The sequence below is a fragment of the Xyrauchen texanus genome, chromosome 35 (genome assembly GCF_025860055.1).
Source record: "Xyrauchen texanus isolate HMW12.3.18 chromosome 35, RBS_HiC_50CHRs, whole genome shotgun sequence".
NCBI classification, from domain to species: Eukaryota; Metazoa; Chordata; class Actinopteri; order Cypriniformes; family Catostomidae; genus Xyrauchen; species Xyrauchen texanus.
In genome coordinates this window covers 5,645,327-5,669,936 of record NC_068310.1, presented here as the reverse complement: position 1 = coordinate 5,669,936, position 24,610 = coordinate 5,645,327, and the positions used below count along the sequence as shown (strand labels likewise).

The window sequence follows — 24,610 nt, the reverse complement described above, 5'->3', positions numbered from 1 at the left end:
GTCAATCTCCCTCGGACTGGGGCTCCATGCAAGATCTCACCTCGTGGGGTCTCAATGATCATAAGAAAGGTGAGAAATCAGCCCAGAACTACACGGGAGGAGCTGGTCAATGACCTGAAAAGAGCTGGGACCACCGTTTCCAAGGTTACTGTTGGTAATACACTAAGGCGTCATGGTTTGAAATCATGCATGGCACGGAAGGTTCCCCTGCTTAAACCAGCACATGTCAAGATCCCATCTTAAGTTTGCCAATGACCATTTGGATGATCCAGAGGAGTCATGGGAGAAAGTCATGTGGTCAGATGAGACCAAAATAGAACTTTTTGGTCATAATTCCACTAACCGTGTTTGGAGGAAGAAGAATGATGAGTACCATCCCAAGAACACCATCCCTACTGTGAAGCATGGGGGTGGTAGCATCATGGTTTGGGGGTGTTTTTCTGCACATGGGACAGGGTGACTGCACTGTATTAAGGAGAGGATGACCGGGGCCATGTATTGCGAGATTTTGGGGAACAACCTCCTTCCCTCAGTTAGAGCATTGAAGATGGGTCGAGGCTGGGTCTTCCAACATGACAATGACCCGAAGCACACAGCCAGGATAACCAAGGAGTGGCTCTGTAAGAAGCATATCAAGGTTCTGGCGTGGCCTAGCCAGTCTCCAGACCTAAACCCAATAGAGAATCTTTGGACGGAGCTCAAACTCCGTGTTTCTCAGCGACAGCCCAGAAACCTGACTGATCTAGAGAAGATCTGTGTGGAGGAGTGGGCCAAAATCCCTCCTGCAGTGTGTGCAAACCTGGTGAAAAACTACAGGAAACGTTTGACCTCTGTAATTGCAAACAAAGGCTACTGTACCAAATATTAACATTGATTTTCTCAGGTGTTCAAATACTTATTTGCAGCCGAATCATACAAATAAATAGTTAAAAAATCATACATTGTGATTTCTGGATTTTTTTTTTTAGATTATGTCTCTCACAGTGGACATGCACCTACGATGACAATTTCAGACCCCTCCATGATTTCTAAGTGGGAGAACTTGCAAAATAGCAGGGTGTTCAAATACTTATTTTCCTCACTGTACATACTGTACACATTATATTTAAGCAATATCACACAAGCAAGAGTGCGATATGGCCCTACATCAGCACTGATTTGTGATTCGGACAAATGCATGGTGGACACATGCATTTTGTTGAGGAAAGAAAGACAAATGCCTCCAAAACACTTGAATATACAAAGAAAAGAATAATAATATTTAATGTGATGCCATGGCAACATGATTTAAGATATCAAGTAACCCTTCACAATTTTATATCAGCTGTATCTTGACATTATTCTAAACATTTCTGAAGCAATTCAGGTAATTTTAAGAGGACTATTTCAAATTATTTTGTAAATGGCACACTTCCTGCTGCCAGCTGGTGGCACTATGACAGGGACCCACAAAAGCCACATCCATGAGATCAGCCCACAAGACCAAAAATACAGCTCAATTTTTATTTAAAATCACACAATAAATACAGAATCTATGAGACACCTCCTGTTTCCCATTTCTTACCATTAATTTATTGCTTTGCCATGTCAACACCATTCGATATATCAAAAATCTGTTTGCAATATAGTATCTTAAACGTCTTGGCATAATGTTGCCTAAATTTGGTGAGAGTCACATGAATCCCCTAGGAGGATTATATAAAAGTTTAGAGCCTGCAATTTTCAAAAAATCCAAAATGGTTGACTTCCTGTTAGGCAGAGCTAATGACTGTAATTTTCCATTTGGAAGACCCATTTGCAACAGAGCTTTAACTTCCTGGCTGATGTCTTCAGATGCTGCTTCAATATAGCCACATAATTTTCCTTCCTCATAATGCCATCTATTTTGTGAAGTGCACCAGTCCCTCCTGCAGCAAAACACCCCCACAACATGATGCTGCCACCCACATGCTTCACGATTGGAATGGTGTTCTTCGGATTGCAAGCCTCACCCTTTTTCCTCCAAACATAACAATGGTCATTATGGCCAAACAGTAAAATTTTTGTTTCATCAGACCAGATGACATTTCTCTAAAAAATAAGATCTTTGTCTCCATGTGCACTTGTAAACTATAGTCTGGCTTTTTATGGCAGTTTTGGAGCAGTGGCCTCTTCCTTGCTGAACAGCCTTTCAGGTTATGTCGATATCGGACTAGTTTTTCCTGTGGATATAGATACTTGTCTACTGTTTCCTCCAGCATCCTCACAAGGTCCTTTGTTGTTGATCTGGGATTGATTTGCACTTTTCGCACCAAACTAGTAGCTAACAGCTAGTGTTAGTGTTGTTGTTTATTGTTTTGTGTCACGTTTAAGACTATGTCAAGGCTGTAGAGGCGGCGCAACTATGACGATCAGCCTATAATCCCACCCAAGTTGAGGCGGCACTAAACTGCAGTGGAAAAGGAAGTTAAGAAAAGCAAGCCATAAAGTGCAGTGGAAAAGTGCCTTTAGTGTATGTAAACTTCTGACCCAATGGAATTGTGATATAGTCAATTAAAAGTGAAACAATCTGTCTGTAAAAAATTGTTGGAAAAATTTGTTGTGTCATGCACAAAGTAGATGGCCTAAACGACTTCCCAAATCTATAGGTTGCTAATATGAAATCTGTGGAGTGGTTAAAAAATGAGTTTAAATGACTTAAACCTAACTGTATGTAAACTTCTGACTTTAACTGTAAGTAAACCCAGCTTAAATATTAGACAAATCTTATCAGTTCACTCTAAGTACACTCAACAGAGGTCACTGGCCCTCAGACTTAATAGTGTGCATGTGAAGTGTTTCCTTTGTCGAACATGTCAGCATGGATTGGTTTTCCAGCAGCTTTTCACACACACATTAACACAAAGAGGGTAGAATACACACTTATCTATACAAACACACTGGTCTGTTCCAAAATGTAGTGATCTGCCTTTGGAGTCAGTATTTTAAGGCATCATTGGCGCTTCCAATGCGAAAGCTGTTCCACTTCCACGCCTCCGTAGATCCCTCATTTTGGCCAAATTCTGTAATCCTTTGAATATTAAAAGGTATTGATAAAACAATTTAAATGATAGAAAACTGACTACTTTACCCAAAATAAATACGTTTTATGTATATTTATGCTCATCAGAGTATCACGTCGTTCCTCTTGCATCACCTGTACCGAACTCAATTGCGAGTTAGTCTCTTGTGCGAGTGAGGAGCACTTTTTGAACGACGTGCAGATGAAGAGCATTCCAAATCTTTCACTTATGAGGCTCCATTTCAGTTATGAGGAGGCTGCCTTAGAAGTAAGCTGCCTATGAAGGCAATGAGGCAGCACACTAGGTTTTGGAACAGACCCACTGTTGTTCTCTGTAGATGGTCAGCTCACACACTCCTCTATGATTTTCCAGCAATTAAGACAAACACACACACACACACACACACACACACAAACTTCCCATAATGACAGCTCTGAATTTAGACTTTCCCTTTCTCAGCTCACCACACCCTCCTCAGATATTCTCACACACAAGAGTGGGGACTTTAGTTGCACGATGAGGAAATGCTGGAGCTGACTTTACTTATTAGAGGTGATTGTCAAGACAAGCTAATAATCATTGCATGACTAAATAGTAATCGCCATTACTATTGCTCATACTTGGGGTTAATGGTCTGTTCAGATTCTCCACCCTTAGTTTTAAACTTCAGTGTACTGAATTACGCTCCACACTGCCAACTGTTGAGTGATCAGATTTGTGGTTATTTTGTCTGGCAGACAATAAATTGCACATAAAATCCCATAGATTTACATTGATTGAAGGAGGGACCAGTATCATTTCTAGACACCAGAATGACCAGCCGGTTGAAATGCTATGCACCTCATTGATCTCTGCCTGCATCACCTTGGTCTAATGATGGACTACACTCTTGAAAAGAATATAGACTAACAATTAATTGCCATCAAAAGCCTTGATCAGCCAACTAATGCATCTATGTGAACTTCTGCAGTTATTCCAGGATGAACTTCAAAGACATTAGTTATTAAACTTACAGTTCATACAAAATCTTTGTTTAAACACTGACCGTAAACACTTACTTAAGTTTACTAATTTTAAACCATGACTTGCACTATACATGAGTAATATTGTCATCTATTCATGATGTTATCCAGAGGTGAACTGGCCCCCACAGTGAGACTGGTTTCTCCCAAGGTTATTTTTCTCCATTAACCAATATCTTATAGAGTTTTGTGTTCCTTGTCACAGTCGCCTTCAGTTTGCTCACTGGGGTTTTAAATACAATTTACTTATTTTTATACACAGTTTACAATCATATTTAAATCAAATCTACACAAAGATTATTCTAAGATTTTATACATATTTTATTTTCTGTTAAAGCTGCTTTGAAAAGATGCATGTTGTGAAAAACGCTATACAAGTAAAAATTACTTGACTTGACTTGACCAGAATATCAAAGAGACTTGGAAATGGGCTCTTTTTATTTTGGCCAATAAGCAACCATCCAGAACACCTTAGCATCATAGCAGCTCCATAAAAACTAGTGATAGACTGATGTATCAGCCAAGCCGATTAATCAGATGATATTTCGCCGTTTTGCAATTATTGGCATCAGCCGGTTCAATGCACTTGCAATAACTTACCCTTGTGTCAGTTCAAAAATCTAGCAATAGATTTGTCAATGGATAGTTAACACTTTCTTTTTTCAAGTTTTTTTTTTCTTTTTAAGTTTGTGCAAATTTGAGTAAAAATTTGATAAAATATGCTTTTGTTTCACTACCAAAAAAATGTATACATCTGATTAGCTGTTGTTGAATGAAATTGATGTTTATCAGCATTTACATGCATTCAGAAAGTATTCAGACCCCTTACATTTTTTCACATTTTGTTATGTTGCAGCATTATGCTTTAATTCTTAATTTCTTTCTAATCACTCACTCCATACTCCATAATGACAAAGCAAAAACCAAGATTTTTGATAACTTTGCAAATGTATTAAAAAGCAAAAACTGAAATATCGCATTGACATATTTATTCAGACCCTTTGCTATGACACCTTAAATTATCAATAAATTATTAATAAATCTGGATCATCTTTGAGATGTTTCTACATTTTGATTGGAGTCCACCTGTGGCAAACCTGATTTGGAAAGGCACACACACCTCTCTATATAAGGTCTCACAGCTGAAAATTCATATCAGAGTAAAATCAAGCCATGAGGTCAAAGGAACTGCCTGCAGAGCTCAGAGACAGGATTGTGTCGAGGCACAGATCTGGGGAAAACTACAAACACATTTTGGCTGCATTGAAGTCTCCCAAGAGCACAGTGGCTGACATAATTCTTAAATGGAAGAAGTTTGGAACAACCAGGAATCTTCTGAGAGCTGGCAACCCAGCCAAACTGAGCAATCGGGGAAGAAGGCCCTTGGTAAGAGGTTGAGCTCCAGAGATCATGTGTGGAGATGGAAGAAACTTACAGAAGGACAACCATCACTGCAACACTCCACCAATCTGGACTTTATGGCAGAGTGGCCAGACAGAAGCCTCTCCTCAGTGCAAACATATGAAAGCCTGCTTGGAATTTGCCAAAAAATTCCAAGCGTCATGTCTGAAGGAAATCAGGCACCGCTCATCACCAGCGCAATACTGTCCCATGGTGGTGGTGGCATCATGCTGTGGGAGTGTTTTTGAGCGGCAGGGACTGGGGGACTGGTCAGGGTTGAAGGAAAGCTAAATGCAGCAAAATACAGCAATATCCTTAATGTACACCTGGTCCAGAGTGCTCAGGACCTCATACTGGGACAATGTCTTGGCTGTCTGCTTAGGGTCAAAGCAAGAGTGGCTTAGGGACAACTCTGTGAACGTCCTTGAGTGGCCCAGCCTGAACCCAATCCAACATCTCTGGAGAGACCCAATAAATGTCTGCTCACCGACAGTCTCCATCCAAACTGACAGAGCTTACGAGGATCTGCAGAGAAGAATGTCATAAAATCCCCAAATACAGGTGTGCAAAGCTTGTCACATCATACCCAAAAAGACTTGAGGCTGTAATCGCTGCCAAAGGTGCTTCAACTAAGTACTGAGTTAAGAGTCTGAATATTTATGTCAATGTGACATTTCAGTTTTTTAGTTACCAAAAATGGAGTGGTGGTGGCGTAGTGGGCTAAAGCACATAACCGGTAATCAGAAGGTCACTGGTTCGATCCGCACAGCCACCACCATTGTGTCCTTGAGAAAGGCACTTAACTCCAAGTTGCTCCAGGGGGATTGTCCTTGTTATAAGTGCACTGTAAGTCACTTTGGATAAAAGCGTCTGCCAAATGCATAAATATAAAAATCTGGTTTTTGCTTTGTCAATATGGGGTATGGAGTGTAAACTGATTTGAAAAAATTATTTAAAGCATTTTATCATAAGGCTGCAACATAACAAAATTTGAAATTTGAGAAAATTAAGGGGTCTGAATACTTTATGAATGCACTGTATATCAGTCTTGGCCATCCTGTTCTCTAGATATTAGTATTGGCCATTGAAAAACCCATATCGTTCAATCACTAGTAGTAACAACCCAAAACATCCTAGCATTGTGGCATCGAGTCCTACATGAGCAAGTGCACCTTTTTTCCCTAAAATGTAAAAATACAGTTTATTCTATTGCTGTGATGTGAAAATCTTAAGAGCAGTTTAAAGCAATCAGAACACACACACAAACAATCCTTGCTGAAAAACAGCATAACACAAAAGAGAATAAGAAATTGACTGTATGAATGTATGGTCACACACAAACACACACACACAAACAAAAGGTCCGATCTTTGATTAATGTGCAGTTGAAATAAAGTGACTGTTGACTACAATAGCTTCTTTCTCTCACAGTCAGATGAATTACACAATTCACTATAAGAGCCCATTCACACACACACACACACACACGCTCACACACACACACACACACACGCACACACACACACACACACAGCCAGTCATGATGCAGGTTAATGAGGTCCACCACAATGGATCGGCTAAACTGAACTTCCTGCTTCTATGACTACTGTTTCCCATTCATTGATATTACCTCAATATATACAGATCGCACGCATATACACACAAAAAAACAGCACTGTGGCCTTTTTTTGGTCTAGTAGGGCTGTGTCGATACAAACAAATATCAATATATTGCGATACTTTTCTCTCAAAATTGTATTGATACTTTAGATCTATGTATAATGATATTTATTTTCAAGTGTATTAATATCATGTCCAGCATTAAAAAAAAAGAAGCAGGTCGTCTGTGACAATGTCAAGTTCTTGGCAATGAAGGAGTCAGGAGACAACGAAAGAGTTCACAGGTCAGTCTCTTTAATTTGTTGCTCAGCAGACACTTAATGGACGGTAACCATCCGTAACACAAATGTAGTTCACAACATGATGAAAGCACTCTTAAACAATAGAAAGTCTCTCTCTCGAAGATGTCGTGCTTTCCAGTCGCTCTTCCATACTGACGCTCTGGCGTGCCTTTTGAGGTCTCCCTCAGCCATCACTATATTTAGAGACAGGCGTTTGATTTCATCACAACCCAGGTGACGAGCCTTACCTCTCCCGCAGACTCATGACCACGCCCCCCCATGCCACATAGTCTATAAAAGTGCAAACTCTTTGCTTCTGTGAGGTGCGAAAGAGACCGAAACTGAGCCTGCAGGACTCACTGTTACTCTCACGGACACGCTGGGACTCTCACTTCGTTTGGCACTATGGCCAAGCAAAAATACAGATTTTCTGCTCAATCGCAATCTTCATTTGAACGATCCGGATGTCGATTCTTAAAATCCCAAGTTTGCTCTTTAATTCTATACGCAGCCCTCTACAATGCGTGTATATGTTTAAATATGTCAGTGAAGAATAGTCACCTGCTGGTAGTTATTCAGACTTCACTCACCATAGTTTGAGTAGTGTACAGTGGTGGTAAAGTTCAGCACAGAGATCTTTTCACTACGTGTTGGGAGTAAAAGTTTAGTATTACTGTTTCCATGTGACGTGATGTCCAAAGACAAGATCCACACAATCATGTCATTCAAAAATGTCTCTTTTTAAAATTATTCTGTACTTCAGTCAGTTATTGATCAAAAACTATAAAATAAACATTTAATTCTAATCACAAATAGTACAGATGCTGTCGAGAAGCAATTTGACCAAAACACTTCTGTCAAAGTCCATATTGCTGGTCTTAAAGAGACAGTACCCTTTTAGCACTTGTTCAACATACAGTTTACAGTTAATTCAGAAAGTATTCATACCCCTTAATTTTTTACATTTTGTTATGTTGCAGCCTTATGCTGAAATGCATTAAATTATTATTTTTTTTCACATCAGTCTACACTCCATACCCCATAGTGACAAAGAAAAAACTATTTTTTTATAATTTAGCAAATGTATTAAAAAGAAAATACTGAAATATGACTGAAATATGCCCAAATGAATTGGAATTGAAAGCTTGTGAATCGGAATCAATCTATATTATGATATATATAAAATTGTGAAATATGCATCACAATACGTTTTATGAGGTGGTTCAATACGTAGAGGTGTTTGAGTATGTGTGTGTGTGTGTGTGTGTGTGTGTGTGTGTGTGTGTGTGTGTAATCTGAGATCATCTCGGGTGAATATCCTTTATTTGCTCACATACTTTCCCGTGGTTCAGGGTTTCAGGTGACACACACAAACACACGGTCTCAATTTCACAAGAACAATCTCAGGTAATCAGGTCACTGAACTCATGGAAGGGTGTCAAAATGCTGTCTCAGAACAAAAGTGCCATCACTGGGTGAATCGTGCGTTTTAACCAGCATGCTCAGCAAATACCTTAGGTCAAAAGGCTCACAGGTCAATGTCTTGCTATGTTAACAAAACACATTCTCCTTCAATAGGCAACCAATGGGTATGGACTTCACTTCCTCATTTCCACGTTTTACAGAGTACTACACCGGATACTCCAGCTCTCTGTTTGACGGGACACATGGCTAATGGTTAAAGCCGAAGAATGTAATTTAGTCTATATTAAAATACTTTCTCGGTTCCCTGCTTGATATGCAGAGATATCATTAAAGGAATAATTAAACCAAAAATGATTATTTTCTGTTACAGTTTACTGTGATAGATTTTAATAAGGGGGATGATGTGTACAGTTATTGTGGTGCATGGCCAGATATGTAGCGGTTTTCCTCATCAGTGGTGGTTAGAATGTCACGGTTGCCGTTCCAAAGGTTTAACTTACTCTACAGCTCTTTAAAGTAAAAACCATTCTGTGGACTACACCGTGATATCAAGAGAAACCTGATTGAGTCACACGAGTATCCGCCCAGCACTATATCAAAGGAACCCCAGTTTATGCGCATGAAAATGTGTGCTCCACAGATGCAAAGCACATCATTGGCGTGAGTGTAGGGCTGGGCGATATGGCCAAAATTGTAATCACGACAATCTTTTTCATATTGTTCGATATCGATATTTATCACGATATACATTTACACATTGCACGTTCTTATTTTATTTCAAAGTTGACAGAAGAAGAAAAAAATTAATTCTAAACAGTCAAAAGAGTCTCTACAAAACTGAACAATGGGGGTCCAGAGACGGCCAGAGCAGTGGGGATTTTTAAAAAAAATGTAAAAAACATTTGTATATTTTCATTAAAGTGAGAGACTAGTCTACCAACTAGTAAATTTAGTCTTTCCTTATCCATTCCAGACATCGAATTAATTTTCACAAAATTAGAACAGAAAAGTATGTATAATGTGTGACAATTGATAAATGTATTATTTATTTATTATATTTTATATTATGTCTACACACATGCAGGGAAAAGAGGCAACGCATGCAGAGCGGGACAGGGCTGCAAGCCTGGTGCTAGAGAACAATATTCAAGATTACAGCGAAGAAAGATCAGAGCTGTTGTCCACAACACTGTTGTTCTGTTGAGCTCTTTACTAAAGATGATAGAGCGCAACCATGAAGTCTTGCAGTGTGGATGGAATCAATCCGGTGTCTGACATCACCTAATTGTTAGCAAGGCAGCTAGCATTAGTAAGTTCATCCAGTCTGACCCTACGTTACCACTGGCACATTGTGAGTGAAGCTGAGAGCGTTCTCAATTCATTCCTATGAAAGCCGAGTGTCATGCTCGCAAGGAGGTGGATTTGCAGCGGTGCAGAGCAACCTCTCTGCTAACGCTGTGAGCGCCTTTGAGCGGATTTCTTCTGCCCCAGTGGAAACGCAGCCTGAGAACTGGTTTCTAATTGGGTGATGGCAGCGCACACAGTTGCAGCAGCTCAGTGTCTCCCCGGTCGGTGGCTTGTATGGTTGTTTATGTACACATTATGTGTTGTTTTGTGTACATTTTGTCGGGCTAGTAACATCTTTAGCCGGCACGATCTCCTTAAGATCGGACTATGTTATGAACGGAGTGCTACAAGCAAGTTTCTCCGTCTTAACAAGATTCCGGTGGAGTTGGCGAGGAGCCAAGGCTCTCCATGGATTATCATCCCGGCAGGGAGGAGGCGAGGGCGGCGCAGAGAGAGACGGTGGAGGCGTGGCTGCAGGGCCGGTGCGCTAGCCAGGCTACGGAGGCAGCCACCCAAACCACCGCTACACAGCCTAATTCTCATGCCAGATCCATCACCAACAAAATGGATGAACTGAGGCTACAGACTACAGTAAACAACGTAGTGAAGGACAGCTGGCTTCACCTGGCTTCATTCATCCATCCCGGACTCTGCCATTGAGCTAGCAGGCTACACAGCACAGCGTCATGACAGAACAGTAGACTCTGGTAAGAGCAGAGGAGGGAGACTATGTGTGTACGTGAATAACAGCTGGTGTACTAACACAGTGACTGTGGACAGCCAATCCTCCCCAGATTTGGAGTATGTGACTGTTAAATGCAGGCCCATTCACCTCCCAAGAGTATTTACTGTGGTCATGATAACTGCTGTTTACATCCCACCAGATGCTAATGCTAACTCAGCTATTGGACTTTTACATGGCAGCATTAGCATTCAGCAGAGCAAGTATCCTGACGCTGTGCAGATTATAGCAGGGGATTTCAACCATGCAGACTTAAAAAGCAGCATTCCCTAAATTCCACCAGCATGTTAAGTGTGCTACTAGGGGAACTAAGACTCTGGACAAGGTCTATACCAACATCAAACTAGGCTACAGGGCTAGACCACTACCACACCTGGGCCAGTCTGACCATGTGTCCCTGCTTTTGATCCCTGCATATACCCCATCAAGAAAACGTCTCCTACAATCACAAAAACGGTCGCCACCTGACCTGAGAGTGCCAACCAGCAGCTGCAGGACTGCTTTGATAGGACCAACTGGGGGGTCCAGTTGGTCCTATCAAAGGACCAACTGCTGAAGGAGAGGAACATTGCCTTCAAATCCACAGACAAAGCTCTCTACAGCTCAGCTCGAGCTAACCTGAAGAGAGGCATCCATGAGGCCAAAGCAGACTACAGGAGGAGGATTGAGGAACGCCTGGACAGTAATGACAGCAGGCAGTTGTGGCAGGGTGATGGTGACACCACTCTGGCGGAGGAGTTGAATCTCTTCTTTGCCCGCTTTGTGGTGACACCAGCAGGGACAGCATCACCAAACCCCACGGTCCACAGCAGCTTAAACCTCACAGTAGAGGAGCATGAAGTGAGGCTGCACGCTGCGGCCCGTCAACCCGAGGAAGGCTGCGGGACATGATGGCGTCCCGGGACGTGTGCTGAGGGACTGTGCTGACGAGCTGGCTGGAGTCTTTACAAGGATTTTCAACGACTATCAGCCAGTAGCACTGACACCAGTGGTGATGAAGTGCTTTGAAAAACTAGTCCAGAATCACATCATTGCAACATTGACACGAAGCCTTGACCGCCACCAGTTTGCCTACAGAGTGAACAGATCCACGGAGGATGCCGTGGCCACAGCACTACATGCTGCACTGTCACACCTGGAGCAGCAGTGGAGCTATGTGCGGTTGCTCTTCGTGGATTAGAGTTCTGCGTTCAACACCATCCTCCCACACAAACTGGTGGTAAAACTGGGCGACCTGGGGCTTCCACATTCCACCTGCATGTGGATACATAGCTTCCTCTCGGGCCGCAGACAGAGGGTCAGTGTGGGCTGTCATACATCCACAGCCCTGAGCCTCAGCACTGGCTTACCCCAGGGCTGTGTACTGAGCCCCCTGCTCTAATCCCTCTACACACATGACTGTGCCCCCGTCCATGAGTCTGCTTACAGGGACGAGGTGGAGCGGCTGACAGCATGGTGCAGGGGCAACAACCTGCTCCTTAACACCACAAAGACCAAGGAGCTCATAATAGACTACAGGAGAAAGAAAAGGACACTCCACCACTAATCATCAACAGGGACTGTGTGGAAGGGGGGCAGACTTCCGCTTCCTGGGAGTCCACATTGGGGAGGACCTGACCTGGAGCGCCAACACCTCTAAGCTACTGAAAAAGGCCCAGCAGAGACTTTACTTCCTGAGCATACTCAGGAAGAACAACATCACACAGAAACTGCTGGTGTCCTTCTACCGAGCCTCCATCGAGAGCATTATTACATACTGCATCTGTGTATGGTACACCAGCTACACAGTGGCTCAGAGGAAAGCGATGCAGAGGGTCATCAACACGGCCCAAAAAAATCGCCGGCTGCCCTCTCCCCACACTGGAAGAACTACACAGCTCCAGTTGCATCAAAAAAAGCACAGAAATTATAAAGGACTCTTCACACCCTGGACACTTTCTGTTTGAGTTTTTGCCGACAGGCAGACGATTCAGATCAGTCAAAACAAGGACAAATAGATTGAAACACAGCTTTTATCCTACAGCAATTAACATACTCAATACTGCTAATTAATTATGAAGTAATACTGTTTACAATTGACTGTAAAAAAGAGATGTGCAATGATAAAATGTACTTTTATGTGGGTATGTGGGCATACTTGGGCAGTTTTTATATACAATATATATATATATATTTTTTTTATGACTTTATGAATGATGTACTGACTGGTGAGCACTTTAAATTTCGTTGTACTGGTGACAATGACAATAAAGGATCTATCTCTATCTATCTCAGAAAGCCGAACTGCTTGTGTTTTAGCGACACGCTGTAACTATCGATTCCTCAAAAGCTTATCGTGGATTTTCTTTATCGTGATATATATCGATATTGTTGTATCACCCAGCCCTACGTGAGTGTTCTGCAAAGTGCAAACTATCCTGTTAAAAACAAGGCATCGATCGCGCCGCGCAGATGCATATTTCAAATGAGAAGCATTTTTTTTAGCACTTATGAAGCGCCGAATGTACGATTAATATCACTGAATTGTTTTTCATCAGCCTGAAAATTAGCTAGGGCAGCCACCAAATTTTTTCCAAATGCCCATTTTGTGCAGCATGTGCTGACGCTACTCCTGCCAAGAATCAGTTTAAAATGTTCGTTTTGACATGTCAAGTGAAGACAGCCACAAGCTGCAGCAGTGCAACCGGTATAGACAGGATGTAAGGCTGTCAATTTTTTTTTTACATTTGAATATTCTGCGAATTGAAGATAAAAATACACATTTGAATGGTAAAGCTGTGCATTTGAAATGTAAATGTGTGTCAAGCACTGACAATGACGAATGTCTTTGGCAGTTGCTTTTTGCCCTCTTATCAGTGTCTAGCAGCACAAGTATGGCATTTTAAAATGATGTATAGTAAAAGAGTTACATTCTGAAGTGCATCTTTCCCAACATTCTGCACCATTCTGTTGCACTCCGTCTAGTGTCTTGTTTTAACAGCCCCTATTTTTATTTAAAGCTGAAGTGTGTAATTTCGACACCACTTTGCGAGATCAGGGAACACGGTGTCTTTTGAACAGCACATTAAAAAAATATTATTGAGTTTCTTTGCATTTCTTTATATTCTGTACATTTATGCAGTGCGTGATGTTGAGAACCTCAGAAAAACGTGTTTGTAAGGTGATTCTCACATTTTAGGTATGCATTTATTGCGTGACGATATTTTTCACCTCAACAAATCTACTGGTTAAAATTAGATTGTAGACTATCACACAAAGTGACATAGCTTGTACTTTATTAAATTATATTATACAATTAATTACAATGAATATGAAATCTCTTTAAATAAATACAATTTAAAGAAATATATATACACACATATATACATACACTCACCTAAAGGATTATTAGGAACACCTGTTCAATTTCTCATTAATGCAATTATCTAATCAACCAATCACATGGCAGTTGCTTCAATGCATTTAGGGGTGTGGTCCTGGTCAAGACAATCTCCTGAACTCCAAACTGAATGTCAGAATGGGAAAGAAAGATGATTTAAGCAATTTTGAGCGTGGCATGGTTGTTGGTGCCAGGCGGGCGGTCTGAGTATTTCACAATCTGCTCAGTTACTGGGATTTTCACGCTACAACCATTTCTAGGGTTTACAAAGAATGGTGTGAAAAGGAAAAAACATCCAGTATCGAGGCAGTCCTGTGGGCGAAAATGCCTTGTTGATGCTAGAGGTCAGAGGAGAATGGGCCGACTGATTCAAGCTGATAGAAGAGCAACTTTGCCTGAAATAACCACTCGTTACAACCGAGGTATGCAGCAAAGCATTTGTGAAGCCACAACACGCACAACCTTGAGGCGGATGGGCTACAACAGCAGAAGACCCCACCGGGTACCACTCATCTCCACTACAAATAGGAAAAAGAGGCTACAATTTGCAAGTGCTCACCAAAATTGGACAGTTGAAAACTGGAAAAATGTTGCCTGGTCTGATGAGTCTTGATTTCTGTTGAGACATTCAGATGGTAGAGTCAGAATTTGGCGTAAACAGAATGAGAACATGGATCCATCATGCCTTGTTACCACTGTGCAGGCTAGTGGTGGTGGTGTAATGGTGTGGGGGATGTTTTCTTGGCACTTTAGGCCCCTTAGTGCCAATTGGGCATCGTTTAAATGCCACGGCCTACCTGAGCATTGTTTCTGACCATGTCCATCCCTTTATGGCCACCATGTACCCATCCTCTGATGGCTACTTCCAGCAGGATAATGCACCATGTCACAAAGCTGGAATCATTTCAAATTGGTTTCTTGAACATGACAATGAGTTCACTGTACTAAAATGGCCCCCACAGTCACCAGATCTCAACCCAATAGAGCATCTTTGGGATGTGGTGGAGCAGGAGCTCCGTGCCCTGGATGTGCATCCCACAAATCTCCATCAACTGCAAGATGCTATCCTATCAATATGGGCCAACATTTCTAAAGAATGCTTTCAGCACCTTGTTGAATCAATGCCACGTAGAATTAAGGCAGTTCTGAAGGCGAAAGGGGTCAAACACAGTATTAGTATGGTGTTCCTAATAATCCTTTAGGTGAGTGTATATATATATATATATATATATATATATATATATATATACATATATACACACACACACACACACACACACACACACACATACACACATACATACATACATATACATATAATATAAATATATATATACATACATATCATTACATTAACAACCTATATTTCTTTTGAATCTATATAAATTCAATCACACATTAAATTCATTTATTTTTCTCCAGCAGTCATCTCAAACTTCCATGGCTGAAGGAGTGTTTATTCTTGTTGTGTAAATGTTCAAGTTCTTCATATTTTCACATTGATCTCTTGATATTGAGCAGAGACATAAATCATGCCAAATTTCCAACAAGTAAATTGCACCGACCCTCAAAGCTTCACGCATCAGCTGTTTGTGGCAAACATCACTCATTCATGTATACAAGCTTCAGGGTTAACCACGAACTCAAACTCTGAGTTGACAGAGAACATTGGTAGCGAGCATCTTAAGATCACTGAACGCAACCTAAACCGTTGAGTTTATGTAGCTTTATGCTACATAACGCCTTTGTTGATGAACAAGCAGATAGTCCATTAGTCCAACAAATACCATTGGGGGCGGGTTGGGTAGTTGGGTTGGACTGGATAAGCCACTCAAATCAGTGAGAGGGATTTGTATAGCTTCACAGAGACAGTGTTTACAGTTTTCAAGGAAATTAACCTATAAATGTCTTACTTACAGTTATCTACTGTATGCATATAAAGCTGGAATACGAGTACTATACGAGATGCTCACATTGCACATCACTGAAAACAATGATGGCACACATTATTTAATAATTTAATACAAATGGGAATGTAGTTTATTTCTATTTTTTTTCTTTCTTTTTTTGAGCCATTTCGTTCTTCCGGTTTACAAAAGAAAACTGAAGCAACTTTGTGAAGTTGTCACAAAATGTGAGTTATGTGCAAAATCTGAGATGTAACTGGTTAGGGGAGTATGTGTCTACGTCGTTGCATTCAATTTGTTAGACACACTTATTCCATCGCATCCTGTCCGTACATCTGATCATGGCCAGGATAACACAACGGCTTGTTGTGAGCAAGATATTGATGAAAACCGAAAACTAAGTCATGTCAGCTCTCATTTTGGTACCCTTTACAGTGTGCAAAAGTTACAGGCACAGCAAATTTGCTAGATTTACACAAGCACAACTATACTGTGTATTCCACTTTGTGTTCGGTTTATGAAATAATCTTTACTTTTGGATCATAAAGTCTCTGGTGCAAGTAAACCAGTGTTACTGAGAGCGATCTGGTCCTGACCGCTGCATATATAACATTTGGCAGTAATGAAGGGACCTGTCTCACCACCCTTTACAACATGATAAATGTGTGACAGCAAGAATGTGTGCATGACATTAGATGGGGGACTTGAAAGAAAAGACAAGAGATGTGGAAGAAAGGAGTGAAAGAGAAGATTGTGTCACACTTTGGTGTGTGTGTGTGTGTGTGTGTGAGCATGTATTTATCACTTTGTGGGGACCAAATGTCCCCATAAGGATAGTAAAACCTGACATTTTTGACCTTATGGGGACATTTTGTCTGTCCCCATGAGGAAAACAGCTTATAAATCATACTAAATTATGTTTTTGGAAAATGTAAAAATGCAGAAAGTTTTCAGTGAGGGTTAGGTTTAGGGGTAGGGTTAGGTTTAGGGGATAGAATATAAAGTTTGTACAGTATAAAAACCATTATGTCTATGGAAAGTCCCCATAAAACATGGAAACACAACTGTCTGTGTGTGTGTGTGTGTGTGTGTGTGTGTGTGTGTGTGTGTGTGTGTGTGTGTGTGTGTGTGTGTGTGTGTGGAGTTAGGCTAATCAAGGTCATGGACCTGTGTTTCATAATGGAGGGAAAGGTTAATAAAGTTGATTTATCAACATGATTAATGCTGATTTTGGAGATAAATGTGCCATGTTTTAGTTAGCTTTTCCATGAGCTGTGATCTGAGAGGATGTCATTTCATTAGCATTTCCTGTTCTTGTAAGCTTGTTAAATTATTAAAGGAAGAGTTGGATTGAGTGTGTACATTCTTGGTTTGGGGTTCCAGAAATGATATAATTTTAACAATCTGTAACCAGATGTCATCTAAATCTGATAAAAACGCTTTTGGGGACATCTGGGGACATTCTTATATATATAAAAAAAATTCTATAATAAATAAAAATTAATTTGGTTTTGTATTGACTTTTTTTTTTTTTCTAATTCTGAACATGCAAAAAGTGGGTTAGATGTCGGGTTGGGGTTTGATTTAATCTGTAGTAATTCTAATTTGCTTAATAATGGCTAAGTACAGAGGTGCCCAAATGTTTTCCGGAGGGCCAAAAGTCAATCTTGATTGACGGTCACAGGCCAAAATAGAACATTGCATTATAACATTATCACAAACTCAGGATCTCATGGGGGGTGCATTGTTACAAAAAAATCTTTTTTTCCCAAATATTCACATGTTTCCAAATATTTTGGCTATTAAATGAATAAGCCAAATTAATAAAGCAATGAACATTAGACAGAGATATTAAGTCGTAAATGTTCTGTAAAATGATTATTTTAGCATTAATAACATTTTAACATCAAGGCTATTTAATACATCCAGATATAATTTTTAAGCATCCGCCACTGACTCTGCACCATCTGCACAATGGACGGCACGAAACAAATAATGTTCAATGAAAATTCAAATGAAGAGCGCAATGGACATTTTAATTTGGAACTATATAAGATTTCAGGTTTTTTTTTTTTAGCCCAGAGCCTGTTAATTTCCAACCCTGGATGGAACTAGAGATGTAACAGGTGTTTAAGTGTCTCACTTCATCATGCAGCTGCTACATTACACAAAGTATTTTCACTATTTCTGGCAAATGTGCTGCATTATGAAAAATGAGAGAGTGCCAAGATATGAAAGTTGTCGCCGTCACATCCTTGCAATTTTAACAGCTTTGTTGATTATAAACAGGAACTATATAGTTTTATCACGGTCTCAGTTACGGACACGTGGTATAACACAATTTGCATGTGGAATTAACAGGTCAAGAAAGGTTTATACATCTGTAACATCTTAAGTTCAATATCTATGCGACAAAGCACTTTCTCACAGCACGAGCTTACACTTCTGACACTGTTGAGAGAGAGAGAGGGAGAGACAGAGCGGATTCTTTTGAACAGCTTCTGGAATTACAGTTGTATACAAAAACAAGTTTATTGATTTGATGTTTTCATCTGTATCTATTGGTTTACTAATGTAGAGTTAACTAATTTGCAACTGCACTGTAAATTGAATAAAAGTGTGTGGGAATTTCCTGCATTATGAACGTGGAAATTGCGGGAATTATTACAATTGTCCGCAATAGCCGCAATCCCATGCCGAATTTCAGGCTCTGCAAACTGTTTTATATTAAAATATTAAAGTTGCCCTGGTTCCCCTCCTTTATAATTTCATTATACAGAAAAAAACAAAAAACATTACTCTGAAATCTGCTAAATTAATGCAATGAAATCTGTGTCAATAGCATTTTTTCACTCTTGTCATATACTTCAAGGTGGGCCAAATAAAATGCCCTGGTTTAGAACAATTGTAGTACCTTTTCTTCAGCTATAATGACACAATTTCCTCAAAATATTCACTTTTCACATACTGATCATACTTCAGTTATATTTGCTAAAAAATGACAATCCTTACACTTCACTGACTGCACTACAGTACAGTTAATCATAAGTCTTCCACAGAAAACATTAACATGGGTTGAAAACACACACAGGTCTTGACTGGTTATAGGTCTCACCACCACACCAAGTCACATGACTACATGTTCAAAACCAGAGCAAACAAAATCACACACACAGGTCTACGTTATCTGGTGACTAAATGCATGTCACTATATATATATAAAGGTCTCTACATTTGCCCTGGCAGCTCTAACACAAAACATTACTTTTGCCCATTACTAAGAGACCAGAATCCTTACAGAAAGAAAGGCATTGTGGTCTGGATAGACGAGCGCAGGAATTCCAACATTCCCAGAGAGAGAGATAGGAAGAAAATTCCTGAAAGGAGAACAAGGTCTGTAACAGCTTTACAACTCCAATACTCAGCAAAACACAAATGTTCTTGATTCTTCCATTCATACCTGTCTTGACCTCATATTCAAGTTTTACATGATAAGGACTAAGGTAATAACAGCATTTATATTCAGATTAATATTCATGTCTATACATAAATAAATAGATTTATTTAAATGAAAGCTGCATACACTTTAACATCACGTGGCCTGACACGGCGTGAGCCGAATGTTTTGAGTGTAGCCCCGAATGTATTTTGAAAAGTTGACTGACAAATATGAAATCGGACAATAGCCTATGTAAACCCCCGAAATCATAAGTTGCCTTGTTTCATTGTGCTTTGACTTTGCACATACTGCATACAGCCTGTAAAAATAGACATAGGCATAATCTAGCCTATAGAATAAGTTCTTTTGCTGTCGGTAGCCTATGGGCGACTCTGTTTCTTCCTCTCTGTTGAATATGCAGCAGGTAGGGGAGGAGTTGACATCAACTAACGTTACTTAGTGGCGAGTTAACAGCAGTTAGCAGGAAAGACAGCAAAAATGAAGCGAATGAGGCTATAAGGATTTTTCCGAAAGAAGTCAGTGGGTAGCCAGAAACACTAGTTTTATCCAAGTTTACCGCACAAGCCCTCAAAAGTGAAGCCAAAACGTCTCGATCGCCCCCCGGTGACTGGTCCTAGTATAGGTCATAAACCCCGCCTCCCCATGTTATTCAACGGGACACGAGATATCTTTTTTCCAAAGATAGTTTCTGTCATTTACTGTAGTTTCTATCACGTTGATGTAATTTCAAGTGTTTGTTTTCAAAATAAGTTTGTTTTTAGTTATTTGATGCTATAAAAATGGTGCTGTGACATCATGATTGACAGCTGTGATTGACAGGTTCTCTGAGGGAAGTAGTCACTGAAGCACCAACAGACTTTTTTTCGGGATCTTCGGAGGACTGAGGAGATTGGAGCTTTAAATTTAATATCTAAATTTCTATAATTAATTATTTCACACCGTCATAAGTCAAAAGTCAAAAGTGCAGGGGCGTGTGCTTGCGATTGATTCAGCGAGAGTGAGGGCGGGGACTTGATTTTGAGGCTTTACTTCCTGCTCACTACTGTGCAGGTCTGGTCCCGAAATCGCAACTGCGCAGACTCAAGTTCCAAGATGTCAGTGCCTTTTCGGGACACTGGCGGCTTCAGTTCTCACTAATGGAAAAGAGTGAAGGGGCGTCGTCCATCTTTTTTTACAGTCTCTGGTTTTATCACACTGCACTTGTAACGAGAGCCAGCAGGTAGATAGCTGTGCAGTGTATAAAACTCACTCTCCTGACCTCAAGAGGTGCACTAGCGACTGCTAAAGGCTGCAGCCTCCTTGTTAGCACATAGGCCTCTCACGCCGGAGACGTCGGTTCGAGTCCCGTTCGGAGCTCCCGTACATTTCTTGTTTATCAGGTGTTGTTTTCGCTAAGGATAACCAATAAGCATTAACATAAAATGTATGTGTGACTTGTTTTGTGATATTAGTTTGTAGTAAATATACACTTTGATTTGATTAAATGGTTTTAGAGTGTAGCAAAGATGAGCAACAGACTGAGGAGCAGCAGCTGTGCCAGAATCAGGCATGGAAACTGCTAACAATTAATAAGTCACTTTACTTTAGAGAAAGTTAAGAGTGAAACATTGTTTATCATTTTGACTATTTATGTCAAAAAATATCAATTATTTATATTCAATATTTTTTACCTCACTTTACTCACTATAACATAACTCTTTTGTGATGACTTTATGTTAATGTACATGAAAATTCAAGAATCATGATAGATCTTAGGGCAATCCCACTGATCTGCTCTTCCCAATACATTTTCTTCAATGGTATTGGTCTACAATTTGAAATATGTAGCACTTGATGAATTAGTTGTTTGAAGCTGATTTGCAGTAAGTTATGTGCTGTATCTGTTCTTTTGCATCACAGATGATTCAGGGAGGAGAGAGGATGTTGAGGATAGTACTAGAGTGGAAGATTTAGGAACTGTAGAAACAGGCCCAGCCAGAGCAAAACTCAAAGAATACCCTCTCACCAGCTTTGGACTACAGAGAAGTGGTTGCTAGTGTGAAAATATAATTGTCTCGACTAAGCCCCGGATGTCCTTCAATGCTGGAAACGCCTCTGCATGTGGCACCAAACGGAATTTCAATAATATTGACAGGAATGAAAGCTGCAGTGTGTTATTATAGCGCCACGTATGGCACCAAATGGAACTGCAAAAATACTGTCAAATTAAAATTGCAAAAATATAGATGGTAATTAAAACTACAGCGTGCGCCACATGTGAAAATACTGACGGAAATGGAATTGAAAAAATACTGACGGAATTTAAAATTGCAAAATTATTGATGGAAATTAAAGCTGCAGTGTTTTATTATAGCGCCACGTGTGGCACCAAATGTAATTGCAAAAATATTGACGGAATTTAAAATTGCAAAAATATTGACGGAAATTAAAGCTGCAGTGTGTTATTATAGCACCATATGTGGCACCAAATTGAATTGCAAAAATATTGATGGAAGTTAAAGCAGCAGTGCATTATTTCACAAATTATATTATTATATCACAAATGGCACTAAACAGAACTGAAAAAATATTGATTGTTTCCAAACCCGTTTCTCAAGCAAACCTGTGTTGCATTTTTTTTTGGGAGGGGGGGATTATGCTTAATTTTTATTATGAAATAAAAAATAAGCATAATCCTAACAAATCAGGTAGTGTTTTACTTATAAAAAGTAATGACTCTTCCCCTGCCATCTTACGTTTCGGAACTCTGTGGCCAGCTAAGCAAAATGAAAATATATTAATTCATATAGGTGGAGGGCATACTTAGAAACAACAATACAAAACTTTTTATTGATAAACTCAATCTGTCAGGGCATGTGTGCTTACCACTAGTTCAAGAGTACTGGATAACACATTTGGGCTGTGGTACCAAACACACCTTGACATGGCAAAAGGGAAGCTTTTATGTGCCGAATATAGATCACCAGACCAAAACTTGTAGTGCCAGTCATCTCAAGCTTACCTGATCTCCATCTGATAATGTCAGTAAATTCGTTGTTGCCTCCGCCCTCAGAGGCCTCTGACAGAATGCCCACAGAAGCCATCTTCCTTCCCAGGAGTCACGGGTAAGTCTGACACGTTAGTGTAGAAATCCAACCCTCTGGCAGGGCTCAGCTTTACATATACAACACCACTGTAAATCCCTGCAACAGATGAGATACTATCAGCCTCATCTCACAGCATACTGCACATATTTTTTTTATGTGAAACTGTACGAACAATTACACCTATTGTATAACTATATTAAAAGTATACAAATGCCTTTTTAAATTACCCTTACTAAAATGTATCATGGTAAACTTTAACAGAAATGTTATATTTTCACATTAATGGAGTAGTTCACCCAAAAATGAAAAATCTCTCACAATTTCCTCACTCTCATGTCATCCAAGATACGTATGACTTTCTTCCGTGGAATAAAAATGAAGATTTTTAGAAGAATATTTCAGCTCTGTGGTCCATACAATACATGTGAATGGCGGCCAGAACTTTGAGCACTAAAAAGCATAGGGGTGAAATCTATATCTACAAAATCGATTAGTGTGGGTGAAGAACAGAACAATACTCCTTTTTTACTATTAAACTCCACTTTCACATTCTTCTTTTGTTGTTTTTGGTGATTCACAATCTTCATGTATATTGCCAACTACTGGTTGGGGCTGGTCAAAGGTGGAGATTTAGAGTAAAAAAAAGAAAATATTGATTTGTTTCTCACCCACAACTTTCATATCACTTCAGAAGACATTTCACTACTGGAGTCATATACAGCCATGGCCAAAATTATTGGCAGTGACATAAATGTTGTGTTTCGCAAAGTTTTCTGCTTCAGTTGTTGTGGTGTTGATTCACATTGTTTCTAGATCATAGTGCAGAGTCATCAAATGCATTTTAAATCATTGCAAACAGCTTCATTGGCCAAAAAAATAAGAACTTTATCACAAAAACCCAAATTTCACAGTTTTTCGGCCCTGGCACAAAATGACCAGCTAACATCATTTCACTAATCATATCAGCAGCACATCGGAAAGTGTGAATGAGTACTAGTCAGGTGAAATCATTCTATCATTCTGATTGGATTATAAGAGCAGACTGATTGCAATAAAAGGAGGGAAGAAGTGCTTCCAATCATTGTGTTCTTGTTCGCAATGGTTACCTCTAAGACGTGCAGCCATCGTTGCTTTCCATCAAAATGGCCTGACATGCAATTAAATAGCTGCAAAGAATATTGCACCTGAAAGAACCATTTACCGGATCATCAAGAACTTCAAGGAGAGAGGTTCAACTGCAGTGAAGAAGACTTCAGGATGTCCCAGAGTGTCCAGCAATCGCCAGGATCATCTCCTCCTGAGGAGTCAGTTAAGGATTCGTGTCACCACCAGTGCAGAGCTTGCTCAATATTGGCAGCAGGTTGGTGTGAGTGCATCAGCAAGTGAGGCGAAGACTTTTGGACAATGGCCTGGTGTCAAGAAGGGCAGCAATGAAGCCAATTCTCTCCAAGAAAAACATCAAGGTCTGAGTGAAATTCTGCAGGAAGTACAAGGATTAGACAGCAGAAGACTGGTGCATTAGTTATTTTCGCTGACGAAGCCCCCTTCCAACTGTTTGGGACATCTGGAAAATCGATAGTCCATAGAAGAAAAGGCGAACGCTACCATGAGTCCTGTGTCGTGCCAACAGTGAAGCATACTGAGACCATCCATGTGTGGGGTTACATTTCATCCAAGGGAGTGGGCTCTCTCACAATTCTGCCCAAAAACACTGCCATGAATAAAGAATGGTATCAAGAGCAACTTCTCCCAGGAGCAATATGGTGATGATCCGTGCATTTTCCAGCATGATGGAGCACCATGTCACAAGGCAAGAGTGATAATGAAGTGGCTCGGAGATCATTACATTGAAATGTTTTATCTGTGGCCAGGCAACTCCCTGGATCATAATAATCCCAT

General features: G+C 40.1%; 1 protein-coding gene across 1 annotated transcript in view; it reads right to left on the bottom strand.

The window, feature by feature from the left end:
- Nucleotides 1–24,610, bottom strand: part of LOC127628647 (utrophin-like) — a 353,825-nt gene that overhangs the window by 312,613 nt on the left and 16,602 nt on the right. The window contains exon 2 of the mRNA XM_052105413.1: nucleotides 22,627–22,807. Within this exon, the coding sequence (XP_051961373.1) occupies nucleotides 22,627–22,708 (82 nt within the window). The 5' untranslated portion in view covers nucleotides 22,709–22,807. The remainder of the gene's footprint in view (nucleotides 1–22,626; nucleotides 22,808–24,610) is intronic.